General features: G+C 56.4%; 1 protein-coding gene across 2 annotated transcripts in view; it reads left to right on the forward strand.

Moving 5' to 3' along the window:
- Positions 1-304: 304 nt before the first annotated feature.
- The window catches only part of FBLN1 (fibulin 1), a 79,106-nt gene continuing 55,609 nt past the window's right edge, over positions 305-23,801 (forward strand). For both annotated transcript variants that reach the window (XM_082665076.1, XM_082665077.1), the window contains exons 1-3: positions 305-408; positions 15,089-15,191; positions 21,868-22,003. In XM_082665076.1, coding sequence (XP_082521202.1) covers positions 330-408; positions 15,089-15,191; positions 21,868-22,003 — 318 coding nt within the window. In that variant the 5' untranslated portion in view covers positions 305-329. The remainder of the gene's footprint in view (positions 409-15,088; positions 15,192-21,867; positions 22,004-23,801) is intronic.

The following is a 23,801-nucleotide window of genomic DNA, read 5'->3' on the forward strand; positions in this document are numbered from 1 at the left end:
TTCCCCGGCCCCCACCAGGGAGAAGTCTGGGGTCCCTACTCCCAGCCCGGCAGTGGGCCTGCGCGCCCCTCGGGCCTGGGGTGCCAGGAGGGAGGGCCCAGGAGGTCCCGGGCGGGGAGCGGTCGAGGGGGGAGGGGAGCGGGCGCCCCGCGGCCCCGCCTCCGCCGCGCCCTCCTCCGGGGCGGGATAATTGAACCGCGCGGCCGGGGCCCTGCGTTGGCTGTGGAGGCTCTGCTGGAGCTTGGAGCCCGCGCTGCCCGCGTGCCGCGCCCGGAGCCGAGAGCCGCGCCCCGCGCCCCGCGCCTTTGTCCGCCCGCCGCCCGCCGCCCATGGAGCGCGCCGTCCCGTCGCGCCGGGTCCCGCTGCCGCTGCTGCTGCTCGGCGGCCTCTCGCTGCTGGCGGCCCAAGGTAGGGGCGCGGGGGCGCGCCGGGGGGGTAGGGAGCGCCCAGAGCCCACGGCCCCCACGTTAGTGACTCCCCGACACCGCGACCGCCCGGACCCGCGCCCCGTGCGACTTTTGGAGCTGCCGGCGCCCGGGAGCGTCGACCGGCGCTGCGCCCCTCCGCGGTCGTCAGGGTGTGTGTGCTGCGCTGCCGCTAGGCCCCGGCGACGCTTCCCGCCCCCACCCCGACCCGTCTCCTGGCTTCGGTCCTGATCACCTCGCTGACGTGGGGATTTGTTTTAAAGACGGATCCCTGCAGACACATCCTCCTGCCGGCCTTCTCGCATCCACCCTGCCCACCCTAGCGCCCACCCACCCCCTGGGGCCAGGGTGCGGGCTGGGGGAGAGGAAGGCTGGCTGGTGGTTGCCAAGGACCCCCCCTACCTTGCACCTGGAGCGCCCCTGGCGTACCTGTTCCCACTGTCCCCACCTCCACCCCTGCGCAGGCGCTGTGGTACCCAGCTTGCTGGGCAGTGGGGACAGTAATTTGCCCAAGAGGCAAAAGCAGTCATGGGGTAGGAGGTGGACGTGAAGAAAGCAGAGAGGAAGGGAGTGGGCTGAAGGTGTTCAGGGCCATGGCTGTGTGTGCAGAGACCCCTGCCTGCCCACCTGAGACACCGAGGACCCCAAGACACGGGGTTCTGCCAGGCTCCAGACTCAGCTGTGGCTGGGGACAGGCCACCTCCAAACCCAGCCACCTGGTGGCAGAGGGCTGCCAGGGGGTCTCCACCAGCAGACCCGTGGCCCAGAGCTCCCAGCCATGACCTCTGACCTCTCTGCGGACCCGTGGCTCATCAGTCATTAGCCAGGCCAGCCTTCCTGGGGCCAGGCCCAGATAAGAGCCCCAACCACCCTTGGCATCCCACATTCTTTATCTCTGGCTCAGTTGAGTTTCTTTTAAACTCTCTGGGGACCACCCTCCTCCTCCGTCAAAGGTCACTGGTCAAAGGTCACTGGTCTCAGCTAATACTTTGCCAGGATTCAGGGATTCCTGGAGAGGCTGCCGGGGGGGCGGGGGGCGGGGGGAAGAGCTGTGCAGAGGTTTCTTGGCTCAGTGGCTCCCTGCAGCAGACCTTCACGGAGCTCTGGCTGTTCCAGGCATCGGCTCCATCCTGGGCATGTCTCGGGTGGGACATCTCATGGGGTGGGGGGAGGTGCAGGGCTCAGCATTGGCAGCAAGAGCCATCCCAGGCCCTGGGGCTTACGGGAGGCTTCCTGGAGGAGATGGCGTTTGGGCAGGAGCTGGTCAGGCAGGCAGGGAAAGAAGGGAATTCTGGTGACCCCTGGCTGGAGTGAAAGCCCAGAGGGGCCTTAGACTGGGGGCCACACAAGACTCCTGTTGGAAATGGAAGGGGCCCCAGAACCTCCTGTATTTTACACCCAAGGAAACTGAGGCGCAGAGAGAAAGCTTAGTTGAACTTTCCTGAGCCCGAGTCCCCAGATACTCCATCGCTGTTCTTTTCTGCCTGCTGTTTGAGAAGGGTCCCCTGCAGCCTGGCAGTGTCCAGCTTTGAAGGAGCACCGAGACTTGCTAGGCTGAAGCCTGACTGACGGTTTACAACCATCTTCTTCACAGAGAAGGTCCTAACTTGAAGTGTCTAAAGGAAACCTTAATTGCACACTGATGAGAACGCTGTGGTCCTTTGTCTCTTTTGGGAGATCCCTCTCTGGAGTTTCAACAAGTTTAGTGTGGTTTGGGGAGAGAGAGTTAGAAACTTGCCTGGTTCCTTTCTGTGCCTGCAAACTCAGAAGCTGTAAGGTTCCCTGAAGCCTTGTAAGGCCGAGGGTGACACTGTCCCCACCCTCCGTAGAGCTGCGGGGTCCAAGAGGAAACATGCAGTTTAAAAGTGATCATGGAAAAGGCCTCGATGGTGAGCCCTTTAGCTAATCTGCTGAAACCCATTTGGTGACCTGGCCACGGAAACGCAGAAGGGGGCTGGACTTCCGTGCCAGGGGGCAGAGTTGGAACCACCGGTCTGTCCTGTATCCATCTGTCCAGTTGGGTTTTCCTGAGAGCCAGGGTGGGCGGGAGTAGAGAGAAGGACGGTGTTGGAAAGACGGTTGTGTTTTCTCCAAGACTTCTTGGCCTCTGGCTCCAGCCGGGCAGCCTTCCTGACTGATTACAGAGAACATCGCTGGGAGGAGAACAAAGGGGAGAGAGGACTTGGCTTGGAAACACGTGGCGGCACCGCTGCCGCTCCTAGAAGTTTCCCAGTTGGGTGGCAGTGGCGGGACATGCTGATGGGGCTGCTGGAGCGTGAGACAGTGTGCGCTGAGGGTGCAGTGCCAGGGCCTCTCCTGCGGAGCCACAGCTCTGGGTCACGACCCCTCCTGGCACTGCCCAAGGCCACTCCCAACTTGGGCTCATTTGCTGCCTCTGATGGTGGCGGGGGAGCGTGACTCACCGTTGGGACCCAGCAGGCTGCCAGGAGCGTTTGTGGGACTGCAAACATCTTTGCCTGTCATCCCTCAGAAAAGAACCACGGGCTTATCTGGTGGTTTTCTCATTTGTAAAATGGGGATAACAGAGACCAACTTTTTAGTTTGGCTGGAGGATTGAGGGAGAGAACAAAGGACGACGCCTGTCATGGTAGCTGTATTATTATTATCTGTTATTTGTGATGTCCCCTTCCTAGAGTAGGATAGGACAGTATCCTTTTCCCCAAGATTGCACTACTAAAACTGCATTTCCCCAGCCAGGAGCTGGGAAGGAGGCCCAACAGGGCCGCAGAACCTGCGGCAGCTGTCGAATGCAAAAGCCGTGTTGGTAAAGGTCATGCAAAGTGGCCTCAGCTGGCCTCCTTAGGCGTTCAGTCATATGTACGCGAAATATCTGCTGAGGGCCAGCTCCGTGCCAGACACTGTTCTAGGTCTTGGGGATATGGCAAGGAGGAAGAGAGACCTGGCCCTTCTGCCCATGGGGCACATCTCCCGGGAGATCCAGAAAAGCGAACAATTACAAACCAACTCCAACTGGGAGTGAGTCAGGGAAGACTTCCCGGAGGAAGCAGCATGCAAACTGGGATGTAAAGGAACAGAAGGAGGGCTGGGAGGAGGGTGGGGAGGGTGTCCCAGGCAGAGAGAACAGCATGGACAAAGGTCCGGAAGGTGAGAGAGAACGTGGGACTTCTAGGAGTTCTGCCCCCTCCTCATGCTTGGGGAAGACCGCCGTGCCTCGCACCTTTTCCAGCAGCCCCTTCCCCAGCAGCCTCTTCCCCAGCGGCCTGCACACACCTCCCCCCGCCCTTTCCTCTGAAGGTGGAGCTCTGAGCAGTGGGCACAGTGGGTGGAGCAGGTTTGCAGGAAGACTGTTCTAATAGGGAGTATTTTGCTGGTATGTTTTACATGATAAGAGGTTTTTCTTTTGCAAAACATCAAATTATAACAATTTCATTAATAATGCTTTTGCAGGCTTCATATGGTTCCAGTTTCCCTGTAATGGTCTCAAATGTGGCCAGATAACAAAACGGGCGGCGCACCCATTATGTCCACTTTCCTGGGGTCAGAGACCCTTCAGCCTGGAGGGGAGCTCAGTGTTGAGAGGGTGTGGCGCTGAAGCCAAGTCATCTGTCCCAAGTCATCCAGCTCATAGCAGGCATGGCTGGACCAGAGGCTGTGCTTTGCGGCCAGCACTCTTTCCACTGGTCACTGCTTTTAAGCCCCAGGCTGGTCATAACGAGAGGCTGGGACAGGAGGGTCCTACACCGACCCACCCATTGCTGGGGGTCAGCACTTGACCAGGGTTAGGAGACTGGTCCCAGCCCTGAAAGTGATTGGAGAGAGCTTGACAGACTCCCACACGCTCTCTGCTCTGTTTCCTTAAAAACAGAATGAAAACTCTCTGCCCTAGGAAATTATGATAGTTGGAAGTCTTTTACACTTAGTCACTAACTTAGTCCTTCTCCACAGCCCCATGAAGTAGGTACTACTGTTATTTCCACTTTACAGGCATGTAAACTAAGACCCAGAGCGTATATTCTAGCGGACGACAGACTCCAAAAGGAAGAATAGGTTCAAGAAAAATACTGGCTCAGCCCATTAGCGTAAAAACACTGTGATCTTGGGCGTTTAAAATCCAGTCCTGGGGCTTCCCTGGTGGCGCAGTGGTTGAGAGTCCGCCTGCCGATGCAGGGGACACGGGTTCGTGCCCCAGTCCGGGAGGATCCCACATGCCGCGGAGCGGCTGGGCCCGTGAGCCATGGCCGCTGAGCCTGTGCGTCCGGAGCCTGTGCTCCGCAGTGGGAGAGGCCACAACAGTGAGAGGCCCGCGTACCGCAAAAAAAAAAAAAAAAAAATCCAGTCCTGGCAACCAGCCCTTGCTCAGGACGATGTGGTAGTAAATAGAGGACTCGGGACCCCGTGCTCCTAACCACTCGGCTGGACGGGCACTTCAGTGCCAGAAACGAGTGCTGTGTGTACGAGGGGCTCCTTTGAAAGAACAGGCATTTTCCATGGGGGGTAATGGACGGGCGGAGGGGGAGACCACAGAAGTGGGAGCCACAGTCTGGGCCCTTGAGGGGCTCGCAGCTGGCTTGACAGGAGATGGCCCCCCAGACGGCAGCACCCGTCTTGGTTCAGATCTGTGGATGGGCCTGTCCTGTGCTGGCTGGGCCATCCAGCCCAGGGTCTGGCTTGGTTGCACCTCTCCCTCAGGTGTGGCCTGAGTCAGGGCCTCCTCCCTGCCATCTGGGGTGGCGCCTAGGAGTCCCCCAAAGAACCAGAGCCTGTAGTGCTCACCCCGCTGCAGGGCTTGGCTGGCTGTGGCCTCGGGATGCTGGGAGCGGTCCAGAACCGTCCTCAGGATAGGGAGTCGCCCCTTTGCTGACACTCTGTAAAGGAGAGTACTCTTGGCTGGTCTTGGGTCCTGGACACAGCAGGGCAGGCCCGGCCTCTGAAGAGAGCAGCCCTGGAAGTTGTTTAAGTCCCGTTTCTGCTTAAGCCATGGGGACACCGCCGCCGGCCTTGCCAAGGAAACTTGTCAGAGCGCTGGGCCGACACGGCCGGGGCCAGGAGTCTGGAAACCAGGTTCCCGCCCAGCTCTGTCCCCGGCTTCCTGGGGGATCCAATGGGCAAGGGCGCCCGGTTATTCCTTCCCGAGGCCAGAGGCTCAGAGCCTCTTTCCCCCCAGTGAAGGGTTCGAGGTGTCTGAGGGTTTCCCTTCCTCCACGGCTCTGGGGCGCCCAGAACTCCGTGGCTTGAGGCTGCCTCCCTCCAGTCTCTGCCTCCCTCTTCACGTGGCTTCCTCCTGCATCTCCTCTGTGAATCTCTAAGGACACTTTCGTGGGACTCCGGGCTCACCTGGATAATCCAGGATGATCTCATCTTGAGAGACTTCATTCCATCTACAAAGATTCTTATTCCAAATAAGGCCACATGCACAGGTTCCAGGGGTCAGGACATGGACATATCTTTCTGGGGGCCCCCGTTGAACCCACTACACACACTAAGAGTAAACACAGAAACAGATGCACTAACAAAAAGTATCGGGGGCACCCGTGCCATAGTGACTGTAACACACTGTGACAGTGGGACACGGGTGGCTCTCGAGTGGGTGTCGGGGGAGGGAGGGAGCGAGTGAGAGCAAGTGATACCTGAGCTCAGATGTGAGTGGCGAGAAGCCGACTCTGAAAAGACCTGGGGAAGAGCGTCTGGGCGAAGGGGACAGCCAGCACGAAGGCCCCCAGGTGGGACCAGGTGTACCAGAGGGACCGGAGAGCTGGTGTGAAGGGAGGGGAAGGGGGGGTGCCCGAGAGGGTGGCCAAGGCGGGAGGGGCAAGGCAGTCTTGCAGGGCCTTAGAAATCAGGGTGTGGACTGGATTTTATCCTAGATGCTTGGGGAAGGCGCTGGAGGATCCTCCCCAGGGGGGTGACATTCCTTGACTCCCACTTCTAGAAGTCCCTCTGTGCTGCCTGGTGAATGCATTATAGGGAGACCAGAATGAAGGTGGAATAAGCTGGGGGGAGGCTCCTGCAGGATCCAGGGCCAAAGATGCCCTGGGCGGGGGGGCGGGGGGGGCGGGATCTGCGGGCCAGAGGGAAGTGGACAGATCTAGGGCGTTTGGGAGGTAGAGTGGACAGGACTCGCTGAGGGCTTGGATGTGGAGGGGGAGGGAGATGGAATAATTCAAGCTGGCCCAGTTATTTTGGCTCCAGCCTCTGGATGCATGGTGACTGCTAATGGCTGAGGCGGAGAAGCTGGACAGGGGAGGGGATCAGAGTCCTGTGTGGAAACCTTAAGTTTCCTATTAGACGTCCGGGTGGAGCCTGGGCTCATGGGCGAGACCAGGCTGCAGACAGAAGTGTGGGAGTCTCGGCTGATAGGGGAGGCTGGATGAGGCCACCCAGGGAGGTGGGGGCAGTGGAGGGAGAGAACAAGGGGCCACGGCACTGAGCCCTCCCAGGCAGTTTGAGGAAGAAGAGTGGCTAAGTGGCATCCCCTCAGGGGGGTCCCCAGAGCCGTGGGTGGTAGCTGGGACGCGGCCAGGACGGGTTTTTAGATGCTAGCTATCAGTGTTTTTATGCTAATGGACTGAGCTAGTATTTTTCTTTCTTTCTTTTTTTTTTTTGAGCCAGTATTTTTCTTGAACCTATTTTTCCTTTTGGATTGTGTTGCCTGCTGGAGTGAAATGTACTGGAAGTTTTGTTACCTACGTGCGCCACTCGTTTTGACGTAAGACGGCTCCCTGAAACCCATCGCGCCACGCGTGTCGTTATCCCCATTTTCCATTGTTGGTGTGAGACCCACCCCACCCAGGCACAGAGAGGCCAGGCAGCGCGCCTGTGGACACACAGCTGCTAAGTGGCAGCCCCAGGATTCGAACACAGGCAGCTTGGCTCTCACATCGTATTCTTAAGCAGGACACTGAACTAACCGCCTCACTTTTCTAACTGAAAAGTCTCCAGTTTTTTAAGTCCAGCTTCAGGGGGAAGCCACTGTCTCCTTCGGGCCGCCTTTGTGTTTGTCCCATGGCCTCGGGCAAATTGCTTCATCTCTTCCCGTCCCCTGTGTCATAGAGTTGCTAGGATCACATGAGATCATTCGTCCATTCATTCCTTCACGGACATTTACTGTGTGCTGGCTCTGGACCGGCTGTGGGGCAGGGTGCAGAATGAGACTCCTGTCCAGCCCTCGTGGCACAAGTACACCCTCGGTTAATTACTTGTGCTAATTGCTGGGAAGTTCAGGGAGCAAAGAAACCAAGAAAGAAAGGAAACATGTCTGCCCCATGTTCACGTGTGTGCACGTGTGTGTGTTGGAGGGTGCAGTTAGGGAGGACTTCCCGGAGGAAAGGACCTTTGTACTGCTGTGGGTGTGAACGAGCTAGCTGGAGGAGAGGAGGGACCCGGCACCACCCAGCCTGGCAGAGCTTCAGTTTCCAAAAGCCGGGTGCAGAGGACACTTGACAGGTATGCATACATGGTCTAAGATGTGAGAGGAGAACCAGGGGAGTTGGGTCCTGCAGTGGGGGATGCTGTAGAGATGCGGGCAGGGGGAGGACGGCCCACACGTCCACTGGGCTTGATCCAGGAGGTCACTGTGAGCCGCCTGGAGGGAGCAGTGTAGAAGCTGCTTCTTCTCGCCTTCCCAGAGATGTGTCTTCTGGTCCTTGTCTCCTGCTGCCTCCTTTTAGCTGGTGCTCTATCCGAGACCCCGTCTCTCTGTGCCGGGTGCTGGTGTCGGGGGGTGTGAGGGCACCAGCCGTTCTTGTGCTGAGGACAGGGCCTGGAGCCATAAGAGCAGACTCAGCACGCCCTGCTTCGTCCTGGGGAGGTCTCGGGGCCTTGAGGAGGGGAGATGGGTCTGTCCTCATCCCAGTCGTACAGAATGGTGCAAAAGCACTGGGACACACCAGGTGACCGTTGCTTGTCGTCTCCCTGAGAACGGGGTCGTGACTCTGGATCCCTCGCCCCAAGCTCAGAGCCTGGCACGTGGAAGGGTCCTAAGAGGGGCATCTGCTGGCTCCCCAGGCTCGTGAGGTGGGGGGCCCCGCAGGAGCTGGGAGTCTTGCGTGGTTCTGTTGGGTTGGAATTTCCTGTTGGCGTCTCCTTGCATCTCAGGCTTCCCAGCCATGCGGGTCCTGGACCCCACGGGGACCCCCCAACTTTTTGCTGCAGCTTTAGGCAGTGCCGTGGAGCGGATGGGGCGTGAGCCTTGCGTCAACTCTTTATTTTTACAAATGAGGGTATTAAAATAAAACCAAACAGAGAGGTAACCAACCACCATCTCATATCTCAGCAGTTCATGTACATGGAGGGCATTTTAATGCCCCAGGTTTTGGAAGGACAAGGAATTTTGTCTCTGTGGATCGCATCTAGTCAGATTAACAGGGACCATAGATGAAAACTGTGCCCTGCTGAAGTTTCTTCTCAGAGAGGGAAAGGATCTGAGGGAGAAGATTCCAGACTCGCCCGAAGCCCCACTTCTCTCTTAAGAGCAACTGCGGGCTCTTAAGGACGGGCGTTGAGTGAACAGTAAGCGCGTGGTGGGTGTGGGTAGGTGACAGCGCTCCCCGGGGTTGGGGACAGAAGAAACAGTGATGGCCTTGTCGCTCCAGGTTGCTTTCGTGACATGATTTAGGGGGGCCGCTCAGACATGGCGGGGTCTGTGCCTGAGGTTTCCTCAATTTTACGCCCTTTGGGAGGTGCTGCCAGGGGATCTGCTGGTGAGCCTGGTTGGTCTGATGCTGTCAGCTGCTGTGAAACCCTTGGTACCAGTGAGGTGTGGCATCAGGTGGGGTGGCACCTTGGTCGTCTTCTTGCCCCCCGTGCCCAGCCCAGCCATGTGCCCTGTGTCAGAGATTGGGGCCACAGCCTGGAACCCCCATCCCTCTTTCCCCTTCCACTGATGTCACAGAGTTCCTGCTGTGAGTGGTTGGGGGAAGTGATGCTGGAAGAGGGGCCTCCCCATCACCTCCAGAAAGCCTGCCCTCCCATCTCCCCTGGGCTCGGGCAGTGAGCGGCCTCCTCTGCTCCGTGGCCCCATCTGCCAAAGGACTTGTCACACTCCCAGGTGACAATCACTTGACCCAGCCGCTCCCCCCACTAGTCTGGGAGTGGCGGACCGGCACTGAGAAGGTGCTGCATTGGGGTGTGACAGGATGCACAGGCTGAGGGTGGGCGTCGACGGACATGTCCACAAGTGGGGACAGGAGAGAGGCGCCTCTTTGGGCTTCAGGTCACCCCCGGTTTGGTGATGGGGCAGAACTGAGAGGCAACCTGACCCCCCAGGTACAATGAACAAGCCACGGTGTCCGCAGTGATGCAGGAGGTCAAAGCCAGGGCAAGTCTGAACTTTAGGTCTTTCTGCCTCTCCTCCACCTGTCCCACCCTCTGCTGGCCACTGCCCCAGATGCATGGGGGAGAGACGATCCCTGGGGATTTTTATTTTGTTTTTAAACTTTTAAATCATCTTTATTTTGGTTGCAAAGTTACAATTTACTTTTTAAAACAATATATTTATTTATTTATTGGCTGCGTTGGGTCTTCGTTGCTGTGCGCGGGCTTTCTCTAGTTGCGGTGAGCGGGGGCTACTCTTCGTTGCGTCGCGCGGGCTTCTCATTGTCGTGGCTTCTCTTGTGTGGAGAACGGGCTGTAGGCGCGCAAGCTTCAGTAATTGTGGCACGCAGCCTCAGTAGTTGTGGCTTGTGGGCTCTAGAGCTCAGGCTCAGTAGTTGTGGTGCATGGGCTTAGTTGTTCCGCGGCACGTGGGATCTTCCTGGGCCAGGGCTTGAACCCGTGTCCCCTGCACTGGCAGGTGGCTTCTTAACCACTGCGCCACCAGCAAAGTCCCACAATTTACTTTTTAATTAATATTTTCACCCTTCCCGTTTGAGGTCTCATAGCTTGCCTTGGAAAACATTGCATTCTCTACCAAACTGCTATACAAAGATGTTGTAAAATACAGTTTCCCAAATTAATCCTCTTTGCCGGTATTCAGATTAATGCATAAAGACAACATCGATTGAAAATGGCAAGTGACTTAATCGGCAGAACGTACAATTCCTTTCCTAATGAAGGGTGCTACAAAATGGTACACGAAAGCTCAGTTTTTCAAATGCATTTTAAAAACACGCATAACAGTGTGAGCTATTACATATAGAATGGATACACATCAAGGTCCTGCTGTATAGCACAGAGAACTATATTCAATATCCTATGATAAGCCGTAATGGAAAAGAATATATCGAAACAGAGTGTATATATATGTATAACTGAATCACTTTGCTGTACAGCAGAAATTAACACAACATCGTAAATCAACTCTACTTCAATTAAAAAATTTAAAAATACGCATAACATACAGTTGACCATTTCAGCTCTTTTTTAAGTGTTCAGCTCAGTGGCATTAAGCACATTCACATTGCTGTGCAACCGTCACCACCATCCGTCTCCAGAACTTTTCATCTCCCCCAATGGAAACTCCGTCCGCATTAAACACTAACTCCCCCTCCCCCTCCCCCAGCCCCTGGCACCCACCATTCTACTTTCTGTCTCCATGGATTTGACTGTTCTCAGGACCTCATATAAGTGGCCTCGTACAGTCCTTTTGTTTGCCCTTTTGTGACTGGTTTCACTTAGTATAATGTCATCAACAATAAAAAAATTAAAAGAAGGATTCCTTTCAATGTTGGGCATTCAGCTTCCAAAAACAACAATCATGGGGAAGTTAGTTCCCCAAAGTAATTTTAACCCGAGGCTGCATATATAACCGTTGTTCTACAGGACATAAGGAAAGATAAATAATGGCCCGTAGAACCAGACCGTCATACTCAACATGGTTTCAATAGCATAGCCAAGTTGGGATCGTTAGAATCTGAAGACAAGGTTGACAGATGAAGATGCTCAACCCAGAGCTGTTTGTTCCCATAGTGAAATATCGGAAGTAACGTAGATGCCCAGACTGGGGGGGAGTGGGTTGGAGACGATGCTACTTCTATACAACAGTGTGACGCCTTGTGCCTGGCACAGGGGCATAAAAAAGGAATTTAAGGGGCTGAGAGGTGGTGAATGGACGGGCTGTCTCTGCGGGGATCCTCATGTGTCCGGCTGTTACGAGGAGGACGGCGTTGTCCTGTCTGCTCTGACCTCTCTGCTGCGTCACCATCCAGCCTGGCCGTGGGTGCCCTGTGGCCCCTCGGATTGGGAGTGCAGGAACCTCCCCCTGGCTGGAGAGGGGGGCGCATCCTGCCCAAGGAGGGTGTGCTGACCCCGGCCACCGGGAGTTCCAGCTTTATGGCTGCTTGGGGCATTCCGGGGATGTTCCACGTTTCTGGATTGAGCGAAAGATGTCACATTTCATTGTCCTTCTGAGAATAAGGTTCAGAGTGCTCCAGGCTCCCCAGTGGGAATCATTTCCAAACGTTTCTACAGCTTGGGCACAAAGTTCTCGCGCCACTGAGCCAGCTCCAGGAGTCTGAGCTTCACCTGTGCTTGCCTTTCTCAGAGTTGAGGGAGGCCGAGGGGCCGCCACTCATCTCTGGGCCATTCTGCACCCCGAGACGGGGCCTTGGTTCCCGCATTCTTCACGGACAACGGCAAGCAAATTCCCTTTGTTCCTTCCACGTGTAATTCAGCCACTGTTTACTGGGGCTCCCTGTGTGCTCGGAACTTTATAAACTTTATCCATCTCCGCAGCCACCTTCAGAAGGTACTGTGAGCCCCGTTTTGCCGTCCAGGAGGCTGTGGCTTAGAGAGGTGAAGTGTCCTGCCTAGGGTCACACAGCAAGAAGGCGCCGGAACTGGGATTGGAGCCCACGCCTGTTCGGCTCCGAAGCTGGCATTGCTACTCACCCCTGTAGCTGCTGAGGGCTGGCTGTGGGCTGAGGGCTGAGCCGGAGAGGGAGGCCTAGCTCTGCATGGGTGGGAGGGAGGGAGGGAGAGAGGGCGAGGCAGACAGATGTTGTCAATTGTGAGTTTGCTCCAGGCGGGGCTGGTGGGCAGGCGGGCTGCAGGGGCGGGGGAGAGACTGGATGGGGGTTGGGCCGGGGCCAGAGGGGCTGAGAGAGCCACGAGGGGTGAGACTGTGGGCGGGAGAGCTAGGCGGGCCCGGCTGGGATTGGGGTGACGGGGTACAGCACAGGGGACACGTGGCTGGGTCACAGTCATCTTGGGGGAGAACCACAGGCCATGTTTTATCTGTGACGGGTCAGGTCCTGCGTTTCGTGAATGCTTCCCTTCGAATCAACTGGAGCAAGAATGAAGGAAGGAACGAATGAATGAGTGGGGCCCCTGGAGGTCACCCCGGTAACCGAGAGGCTCTCCCTCACGAGGGACCTCGCTATTTGGGGCTGGGAAGCCAGTGATGCCAATTATATCTGACCCCCAGCCCACAGTGCCCCCCACGTTCACCAGATGGCATCGTCGGGAAGTGTGGAGGGGGACAGCTGAGGTCGGGATGGGCCGAGCGGCCGGTTGGCAGTGGACCGGCAGACTTTGCTCTGGGGTGGACTGTCACCCTTATTGCCAGCCTGGGGGAACCCGAGAGAGCAAGGATGCAGCAGCGCATCTTCCGCTCCAAGCTCCCCCGGCTGCGGGTGGGGCTGAGGTTGTCATCGTTGGGGGACCTGGCAAGGCCCTTCCTCCTCCTGGTTCAAGAAATGCCCGGGGCTTCCCTGGTGGCTCAGTGGTTGAGAATCTGCCTGCCAATGCAGGGGACACAGTTCGAGCCCTGGTCTGGGAGGATCCCACATGCTGCGGAGCAACTAGGCCCGTGAGCCACAACTACTGAGCCTGCGCGTCTGGAGCCTGTGCTCTGCAACAAGAGAGGCTGCGATAGTGAGAGCCCCGCGCACCACGATGAAGAGTGGCCCCCACTTGCCACGACTAGAGAAAGCCCTCGCACGGAAACGAAGACCCAACACAGCCACAAATAAATAAATACATTTAAATCATATGGGCTTCTAAGAAGACCTCTGCTTATAAAAAAAAAAAAAGAAGGAAAAAACAGAAACGCCTGGCCCAGCCTCGGACCACGCCCATTGGGGTCTCCCTGGAGGTGAGCTAAGAGCTCAAGGGCACCGTGTTCCAGGTGCCGTTTGTCGGCAGAGGTGCTCGAGGTGGCCGCGGGCAAGCCGTCCCAGCCGGTGTTTCTGGACACATTGGCCTCGTGCTGAGCCCTGGAGTGACCCTCTCTTTTGGGGCCACCCCGAGGGCCGGGCCTTGGAAGAATAATGAGCTCAAACAGAACACCCAAGGCCCTTGGTGCCAGGAAACGCTGCCAAGTCCGACGGGATTTACCCCGCGGGGCGCGGGAAGCTCAGCCGTGAGGAACCGTGGCGTTTTTTTTTTTTTTGCGGTACGCGGGCCTCTCACTGTTGTGGCCTCTCCCGTTGCAGAGCACAGGCTCCGGACGCGCAGGCTCAGCGGCCATGGCTCACGGGACCAGCCGCTCCGCGGCATGTGGGATCTTCCCGGACCGGAGCACGAACCCGTGTCCCCTGCATCGGCAGGCGGACTCTCAACCACTGCGCCACCAGGGAAGCCCCCCGTGGCGTTTCTTAGAGCCCAATTTTGAAATGTCCTGCTGAGAGGTGACCTTCCGCCTGGGAGCAGAGGCTGTTGCCACTAACAACAGCCCCCTCCCGGCTGCGGGTGGAACTGACGCTGGAGGCGCCTCCGTATCCGGTTGCTCCTCCCTTGGGGAACGGTGGGGTCCCCTCCTTCCTGTGAGCCGAGGGGCCCAGCGGGGCAGCAGCCTGGGTGGGGCTGAGTGCCGGGCTGGGCGCTGGAGGGCGTGGGTGCCCCAGCGGCTGGACCCACCTGAGCCTTCCATCTTTCCTTTTCGTGAGCAAAGAGGCAACCTTGTGACAAAGCAAGGGCAGAGACCATCACCGGCCTCAGTTTCCCGACCCGCACAGTGAGGACTGATGCTCTCCTAGAAAATGGCTCCGACGATGAAGTGAGAACACAGACTGGGTCCCGGAAACTCTGGCTCTCTGCTTCTCCGCAGAGCTGGCTGGTTGCATTCGAGGCCCCGCATCACGGTTCCCTCCTCTGTCCTCTGTTTATGCTGTACCTCTTCCTTGGTGTTCGCTCCCCACTCTTGAGAGATGCCTTCCTTGGTTGTCCCAGTTTGGGGGACACCTGTAGGCCTCCCCAGTTCTGCACTGTTCATTTTTAGTGATAGAAACCATCTGTGACCCCATAGGAGCGGGGTCGGCAGCATCCTGGATACCCACCCGCTGGGCTGGACGGCAGCTCGGCCGTGCCTTGGTCAGTAACACCGGTCTTTCTTTCTTCTGGACTGCAAAGGCAGGGACCCCGTCTGGGCAGGTCCCCATCCCCGTTTCCGGCATCTGGCTGGAGCAGGGATCCCGGTGCTGAGCTGCAGCCCCGTCAGAATTGGATTTGGAAGGTAGTAGTTAAGGTTTCAGGCCTTTCTAGGAGGAGAGGAGTGTGTGCTCCCAGCCTGCGACTCAGCGTTTTCAGTACACGTTTGTCGAGTGACTGAAGGACCGGATGTGCCGCGGCCTTTCGGCCCCGTCCTGATGCTGTAGAGGAGACCTAAGGAAGGGGTGTCCAGATGGTGCGGCCGGGAGGGGGCGCTCTCGGCCACCTGAGGGGGCCACCCGTCTAAGGGGACCTTGGGCAGGGTCCGAGGTGAGTCACCTGTCGCCAGTCACCCCGTTCTCTTCCCTGCACGGCAGGCGCAGACGTCCCCATGGAGGCTTGCTGTGCAGACGGACATCGAATGGCCACTCAGCACAGGGACTGCTCACTGCCGTACGTCTCGGAATCTAAGGAATGCAGGTATGTTTGCCAGTGCCGCTGTGCTACCAGAATAGTGTTCTTCTAGACAACAGCAGGGGAGGAAGGGGCAGTGGGTGCCAGGCCCCCGGGAGAGGCTGGGCCCCCAGGGCCAGGGTGCGGGAGGTGTGGGGGGCTGGTGACCCCTGCGTCCCTCCTCTGTGCTCCCACGGGCCTTGTACGGGACTCCGCTTACCTGTCCTGTGCCACCCTGGCATTGCCGGGGCATCCCGTCATTTCACCAGGCTGCAAGCAAGGGGATGTGGGTCTGTAGCCCTCGCTGCCGCACCTGGGCCGTGTGGCCAAGTCACCCAGCAAGGGGGTGGTTGTTGGGGGTGGCGGATGAGATCGTGTGACTGCAAATGCTTTGCAGATAAAAGCATGGGCCACCTTCAGACCCCGAAAACGCAGACAAGCGAGTCCCAGAGCAAAAGCTCTGCCAGACCGTTGTCTACTTTATACAGTAGCCAGCCTCTGGATCAACTAGTTTTGTTCCTCTCTTCCTCAGTTGACTCAAGCTCCCTCAAAGTTTTGGGAGAATGTAAGCTTAGAATAAATGATAAAGGAATGTAATGTTGATCATCACCGTAAAAATAATAGCGAGCCTTTATGAAGCACCGACTTTGTGCTGGGCGTTTGCTGCCCTTCGTCTCATTTCACCCTGTTCCTGATCCCATTTTACAGATGAGGAAACTGAGCTTTCCCCAGTACGCACAGCTGGTAGTTGATGGCCTTAGGACTTGAACCCAGATCTGCTTGCCTGGGGAGCAGAGGTTGAGGGGGAGGCGAGGGTATGAACGCATTCCATCACTTGACATCCGTTCATTTTCTCTGCCTCTAATCCGAGTCTAAGCTGCTTGGACGCTTGGAGCTGTGGGATGCTAGGTGGAGAGCTGCCATGGAAGGAATGTGCAGGGGGGGCTTGTCTGCCTCACTCTGGAGTTTTGCATTTGTGTTGGCATCGAGCAGAGACTGCTGCCTGCCAGCAGTGACGGAGGATGTAAATCTCGATTTAGGAAATTCTTGAAAAGTCGAAAGCATTATAGACCAAACAAAGGAAGGAAGACGGGGCACTCGGATTGTTTGAATTGACTGGGAGACCACGCCGTTAGGATTTATGGCGCGTCTGATGAGTGAGAGCGAGAATCTTGGCTCCCGAGCGTGGCTTCGAGCTGGAAACGTCAGAGGGTGGCTGGCAGTTGTGGAGCGAAGCTGGGTGGTGAGCGCCAAGCGTTCTGTTTGCAGACTGGGCTCTGAGAGGCAGCCGGGCCCTGGGGACCCTCCTGGGCCGGCTTTCAGGCTGTGTGACTTGAGCCAACTTGGAACCTCAGTTTCCCCAAATGTAAAAGGAGGACAGCGATAGCTTCCTTTCAGGGTTGTGATAATGACCAAGGCTAGGGAAGCAACCGGGACCACCAGGCCAGGCTGTGGGGCTGTATGTGTCTGCTCGAGCCGCCAGCACATATCCCTCTGCCCGGACGGCTTAAACCACAGACATTTACTGTCTCACAGCCTGGCCGACAGAAGTCTGAGATCAAGGTCTCAACAGGGCTGGTTCCTCCTGGGGCGTCTCTCCTGGCCTGGGGATGCCACCTTCTCCCTATGTCCTCACGTGGTCTCCCCTCTCTGTGTGTCTGTGTCCTAATCTCTTATCCTATAAGGATGCCAGGCAGATTGCACTAGGGCCACCCTAACCTTAATTACCTCTTTAATGACCATTTAATCTCCAAATAAGTCACATTCGGAAGTCCTGGGGTTAGAACTTCAACATAGAATTGTGGGAGGCAGGGATACAATTCAACCCAAAACGGGGAGCCCTGTTTGTAAATCAAAGGTTTACAAAGTGAGGCATCAGCCAGCTGACCCCTCAACAGACAGAAGGAGGAACTGAGGTCAGCGACTCAGTGGCCTCTGGGCCCCACCTGTGAATTTGGATTTTAGTCACAACTGAATTTGTTACTGACTTCTACTCACCAGTGTCTTGACTGGGCTTTGGAGGTATCTTGAACCCCCAGTGGGCTCCAGGCTCTAGAGAAACTACCTTCTTGGCTATGCAGCAGGCATTCGTGTTATGATCTACTTTTTTTTTTTGTTTTTGACAGTTATGTTTTATTTGGTGGACTTTCTGAGGACTTCAAGCCTGGGACACAGTCTCTCAGATAATGCTGAGAAAACTGTTCCAAAGAGGCAAGGGGGGAGCCAGGATATGTAGGAGTTTTTGCAACAAAAGACCAGGTAGTCGGAACATCGAGATTACGGTCCATGATCTACATTTTGGGCAGGGTTGTAAACTTCAGACGCACGGCCAGAGATTTCCTGAAACGTGAGTCATATCACCTGAATGGCCGAGAGGGAAGGTCTTCTCTCTTGGGGGCAGATATGGGTGCAAGTCCAGGTTCCCCCTGACCCCCGACATGTTTCCAGTGGGGCCCACTCACTTCATCACGTGGGACCCAAGGGAACTCTGGCTGGGTAGTGCGAGTTTCCATATGACAGGGTCCTCAAGACGTGTTATTCAACTCCCAGGACGCTGACTGCCAGCGATTGGCCTTTTGTTGCCCCGAGGCCCAGGGAGGCCGGTGGACTTGTCCCTGAACTCACGGCCAGGGGCTGCGTCTGTGTCCAAGGCCTCTTAGTGAGTTAGCTGCTGGGCTGCTGGGCTCTGACCGCACCCCGGTCCTGTTTCCCTAGGTGCTGCCTGCCCTGCACCCTTTCCTCTTTGTCAGTTAATGTCGGGGTCTGAACCCCATACCATCTGCAGAGGTCAGAGGCCAAGCTTGTGGTCTTGGGCTCAAAGTAAGATGCAGCTCATCTAAGAACACAACTGGGTTTTAATTCCAGGGGCAGCACTGGGTGCCACCGTAGGGGATGCTCCGGAGAACAAGAACCGCCCCCCGCCCCGCCCCAGCCCTCCATGCTTTCCTCGCCCGGTGGATGGGGACGGCACACGACGGATGACTCTGAGCCCCAAGTCAGAGCCACGGTGCTAGGATGAGCGGGGCCGTGTGCAGGGGGGAGTGACAAGCAGCGCAGCGATGCTGATAGCAGGGATTTTCTAACAAGTTCAGGGTTATCGTTTTTAATGAAGGCAGAGAAGGGAGAGAGCAGGTCAGAAATCCAATCTGTTTTAAGAGAGTCCTCTTACTAGTAATAGGTAAAAGATACAAGAAACAGGGCTTCCCTGGTGGCGCAGTGGTTGGAAGTCTGCCTGCCGATGCAGGGGACGTCGGGTTTGTGCCCTGGTCCGGGAGGATCCCACATGCCGCGGAGCGGCTGGGCCCGTGAGCCATGGCCGCTGAGCCTGCGCGTCCGGAGCCTGTGCTCCGCAACGGGAGAGGCCACAACAGTGAGAGGCCCGCGTACCGCAAAAAAAAAAAAAAAAAAGATACAAGAAACAGAGACCAGCGACCACCTGGTAACTCAGTAGTTCTGGTATCATTTTTCTTCTTTTGAAGTGGAATTCTGCCGGGATCTCCGGTTTTAAGTTCTCATTCATTTGGCAAATCTTTATTGATCTCAGTGCTGTTCTAAGCTCAGCATGAGGAGAATGGGATCACACGGGTGGGCGAGCCCCAGCCCGAGCCTCCAGGGTAGAGTCCAGGAAGGAAGGCACTGAGAGTTCTGTGGGGCCCAAGAGGCCTGGGGTTGGTGCCACTGGCAGATGAGGGGATTGGCAAGGACCGCAGAGGGGCCAGCCCCTCTCTGCACACATGGACTCCAGCTGGGCACGTTCGGCCTCTGCCTGAGCCTCTAACACATGGCACGTTTGGGGGCGATCGTTTCCTCAACTCATGCATCGCCATGCCTTCTGGCCTCGACCAAGGGCCCATATGCCTTAGGACCCACATATAAATTTGCCTCGAACCTTGGGTTGAATTAAGCCCGCGAGTCTCTCGGAGGAATTTGGATACACACGGAGCCAAAACCTAAGGCGGATCCTCAGATGATGTTTTTCCGTCTACCAGTCACTTTCTGAACCCCTTCATTTATTTATTTCACAAATCGTATTGAGGGCATTCTGGACAAGATGGAGATGAATCAGTGAACAAAATGGGCAAAATCTCTTCTACGGAGGATACAGATGACGGCATGGGAAAGTCTGTCGTTTGTAAGAAGGCACAAGGTGTCATGGGAACGGAAAACCCAGGGACAGGAGGCAGGGTCTCCTGATCAGGGCAGGTTTACAATTTTAAATAGAGCTGTCGGGGGACGCCTCGCTGAGAACAGACGTCTGAGCCAGCACCTGAAGGAGGTGAGCCAGGCAGCCAGGTGACTGCTTGTCCAAGTTGAAAGGCAGCAAGGGGAGAGCAGCTCTCTGGACGCCCAGCCCCACCAGGGTAGAACATAGTAACTGCTACCCCAGAAGCCCCCTGGTGTGGGAGGCTGAGCTTCCCCACCAGGCCATCCCTCTCCCCGTCCCTGAAGCCTCTGTACAGGTCTGGCACACAGTAGGGCCACAGCCACATTTTTTTAAAAATTGCATTAAAATATACATAACACAAATTGTGCCATCGTAACCATGTTTAGGTGTATAGTTCAGTGTATTCACATCACTCTATCGCCATCACCACCATCCATCTCCAGAACTTTTTCATCTTCCTAGTGAAACTCGTACCCATGAAAGAAAACCTCCTGCTTACTCCCCCTCCCCCAGCCCACCCCTTCTATCTTCCGTCTTTATGAATTTGACTCCGCTGGGTCCCTCATATAAGGGGAATCACAGTATTCCTCCTTTTGTGTCTGGCTTATTTCACTTAGCTTACTGTCCTCAAGGTTTATCCATGTTGTAACATGTGTCAAGGTTTCCTTCCTTGTTGAGGCCGAACCCAAGTCCATCATATGTACAGACCACATTTAGCTCATCTATTCCTTGATGGACGCTTGGGTTGCTCCCGTCTTCTGGCGATTATGAATCACGCTGCTGGGAATGTGGGTGTGCAAATATCTGTCTGAGTCACTGCTTTCGATTCTTTTGGGTTTATGCGCAGAAGTAGGATGGCTGGATCCTATGGTCATTCAATTTTTTTTTTTTTTTTTTTTTTTGCGGTACGCGGGCCTCTCACTGCTGTGGCCTCTCCCGTTGCGGAGCACAGGCTCCGGACGCGCAGGCTCAGCGGCCATGGCTCATGGGCCCAGCCGCTCCGCGGCACGTGGGATCCTCCCGGACCGGGGCACGAACCCGTGTCCCCTGCATCGGCAGGCGGACTCCCAACCACTGCGCCACCAGGGAAGCCCCCTATGGTCATTCTATTTAAAATGTTTGGAGTACCTGCCATCCTGCACCATTTTACCTTCCCACCCACAGTGCATCGGGGCTCCCATTTTTCCACATCACTTGTTTCCTGTTCAGTCAATAAATATCTTTGAGTGAATGGATCAATGAATGCATATCTGCTTGCTCTCCCTGATAATGCGGTGAAATGCCGCCATTTGCAAATCCACTGAGAGCACGAGTGGATGTGTGGTAGCAGAGTACAGGCATATCTCATTTTATTGCTTTGAAGGTTGCGTGGTTTTTTTTCTTTACAAATTGAAGGTTTGTGGCAACTCCGCGTTGTCAGATGATGGTTAGCATTTTTTAGCAAGGAAGGTTTTTTTAATTAAGGTATGTATTGCTTTTTTAGACATAATGCTATTGTACACTTACTGGACTACAGTACAGTGTGAAGATAATTTTTATATGCACGAAGAAACCAAAAAATTCATGTGACTAACTTTATTGTGGTTGCCTGGAACCAAACCTGCAGTATCTCGGAGGTCTCTCTGCAGACAAATCCATCCTGGAGCCTGAGGGCAGTTCTAGAAGTTCATGGGAAGCCGGGTGCAGAGCTCTGGCCCCATAGGGTGGAGGCTGGGGGCCGAGGCAGCCTGGCTGGCAGCACACGGAGCCCAGCGGGGCCCCTCCCTCTCCGGCCCAGTGCAGGTCTGACGGCTTCTCCTGCACTTGGTGGCTCTGGCCAAAGCCAGGGTTATTTGGGGTCTGGTGGGAGCCACACCTGTGATCACACACCTCGCTTTCCGTCACCTGCCTGCCCTCACCACCTGGAGCTGTGTCTGAGGGACCAAGCCTGGGAGGTGACGGTCCTTCTGGCGACATAAGCTTTTGTGCACGTGTGTCCTCGGGTTTCCGAGGACCTTCCTCCCGGAGCCCTCAACGGGGCTGGGAGACGTGGCTGCCACGGCCCGGTGTCACCGTTGCCACCATCCCTCACTCCGTGGCCTTGGGCAGGCTACTCCACCTCTCTGGAGCTGTTTCCTCTGATTCCGGAAACTGGAGATGAGTGTTGGGAAGGATTCAACTTGATAAAGGATCAGAAGGTCTGGCCCAGAGTCAGCAATCAGCTGTTTTTGTTTTTTAAAATAGGTGGGAACTTTCTGTGGCTGGGGCTCAGAGGTCACAGAGGTGAACTGGAGCTCTGGCCACACAACTGGGGCTCTCGACTCCACTCCCAGATACCACCCTGCATCCAGTCTTCCTAATTAAACACTGTTGGGCACCTTCTGTATGAAGGCGTTGTGTGTGTGTCTGTGGATGAGTGGAGGGGATGGGGAAGGGGGGACACCCAAAGATGACAGAGCTCCCATCCCCGAGGGGCTACTGCTTCCAGGCCCTGAGTACCAGCTGGTGGGCCCCCCGCCCCACAGAGCCCTTGGGCCAGCCTGCCCCCTCTGCCCACAGGATGGTCCAGGAGCAGTGCTGTCATAGCCAGCTAGAGGAGCTGCACTGTGCCACGGGCATCAACCTGGCCAACGAGCAGGACGGCTGCACCGTGCCGCATGGTGACAACACCAGCCTCGAGGCCATGTTCGTGAAGGTGAGGACCTGGGCCCCTCCCAGCTCAGCAGCCACTGCGTCAGCAGGAGGCCTGGGGCGCTCCTCCCTGCACCCCCGACCTCGATGCCTTTCCTTATGAACAGCGCATTGTGCTCAACTCGGGGGGGAGGAGGGACACTCAAGTCTCCCCACCTCCTCCAGTTTATTCAGTAAACCCTGGACAACACCCCGGGCCCTGTCCGACACCGGGGAAACAGGGATGGAGTGACCCAGCCTTGCCCTGAAGACTGCCAGTCCCGGGGCTTCAAACAGGAATGTGGAGGTCAGAGCAGGGGTTATCTGGGCTCAGGGCCTTCTGAAGCCTCTTCTCAATTCAGATAGGCATTCCCCACCCCACTCTGGAGGCCCTCCAGCTTCTCTGCTCTCCCGAACTAGTCAGAGTTCAGGATGGGCCCCCGCCAACGCCTCTGATGACACGTGACCTCCATAACCGCCCTGGAAGAGAAAACTGAGGTTCAGAGAGGCCCACACTCCAAAGTGGCCTCTCAGCAGGGGTCCCTTCAGGACCAGCAAGGGAGGGATCTGGTGAGGCAGAGCTGGGAGTGTGGTCCATCTGGCCCAGAGGGAACCCTGCCCAAAGGTCAGCTGTGAATGAAGGCCGTAATCCATCCTGGGACTCCAAGTCCGGGCCAGGTCACTCAGGACCCCTGTCACTGTGGAAGGCCTGCATCTTTGCACGGATGTGGAAAGGTTACCGAGAGCGTTCCCAGGTCTGAAGACTGCAAATAAACCAGGCTGTCCCTCTCTTGCCACCTACTGAGGGAGAAAAACAGCCCGACCAGAAGGCACTCAGGTTTGGAAAGTTAATTAACCTGGACATCTGGGTTTCTGTTGGAGGTGCCAGGTGACAAAGATGAATTCCCTGGAAGAAAGATGCCCCCGTTCCCAGTTAGGAAGGCCCTGCAGTAATTTCAAGGAGCAAGCATTGGAATGAAGTCTGGATCCCGAGACGGGGTGTGTGGGTTCCTTTCCGGGGATTCTCTTTCCACGCAGGTCGGAATGTGTAGGGAGATTCCACGTAGAGGAGCCGTGGGTCCAGAGCCCCTCTGCCCGCCCCTCAGCCTTTGTGGGCTTTCATGGGAGGAGGCTTCTGGTGTGAGAGAGCTGGCGGCGGGGGCGAGGGGGGTTGATCTGGTCAAGGGGGCCTAGGAGCCAGGACCTTACGTGTTCAGTGACTGCCTCCCAGGAAGGGTTGGGGCTCTGCAGACGCTGTCTGCCCGGCAGACACTTCCGCCAGTGTCCCCCGACTTGAGAGAAAGGCATGGAACTTTCTAAGGGGAGTGGAAACGGATGGCTTTGGCAGATGCGTGGTCTGTGTTTCCGGGAAGGGTGCCTCATGGCCTAAAAGGTGGGGGAGGTAACTGAGGCTCCCACTCTTTCCGGCAGCAGAGGCTATAGAATGAGCGGATGGGAGACCCGTCAACCTCTACGAGACTCAAGCAAAGCCACGCCTCCTCTGTTCCTGCTGTGGACCTTCTGGAAAGCTCTTATGCTTTTCTTAGAATGATAAGGACTGAAATGGGGCTTTTCATGTGCCCGGGTGAATGTTGTCCCTGGGATTCAGCTGTGACTTTTGGAAACACTGGGGTCCAGGTGACAGGCAGCAACTCTGTTCCTCACTTGATGACCAGGCTTGAGGTTCCCTTCCTGCTGCTTGAAGCACCCTCACTCAGTGCGGGAAGAGACGAGGTGCATGTTCATCCTTCCAGGCGTGGTAGAGAAATCTCAGACCACGCAGAAGTCATGGACCCTCAGGGAGCTCTTGTGTGAGCCCCAGA

The sequence above is a fragment of the Grampus griseus genome (assembly GCF_964374135.1).
Source record: "Grampus griseus genome assembly, chromosome: 11".
Taxonomy (NCBI): Eukaryota; Metazoa; Chordata; class Mammalia; order Artiodactyla; family Delphinidae; genus Grampus; species Grampus griseus.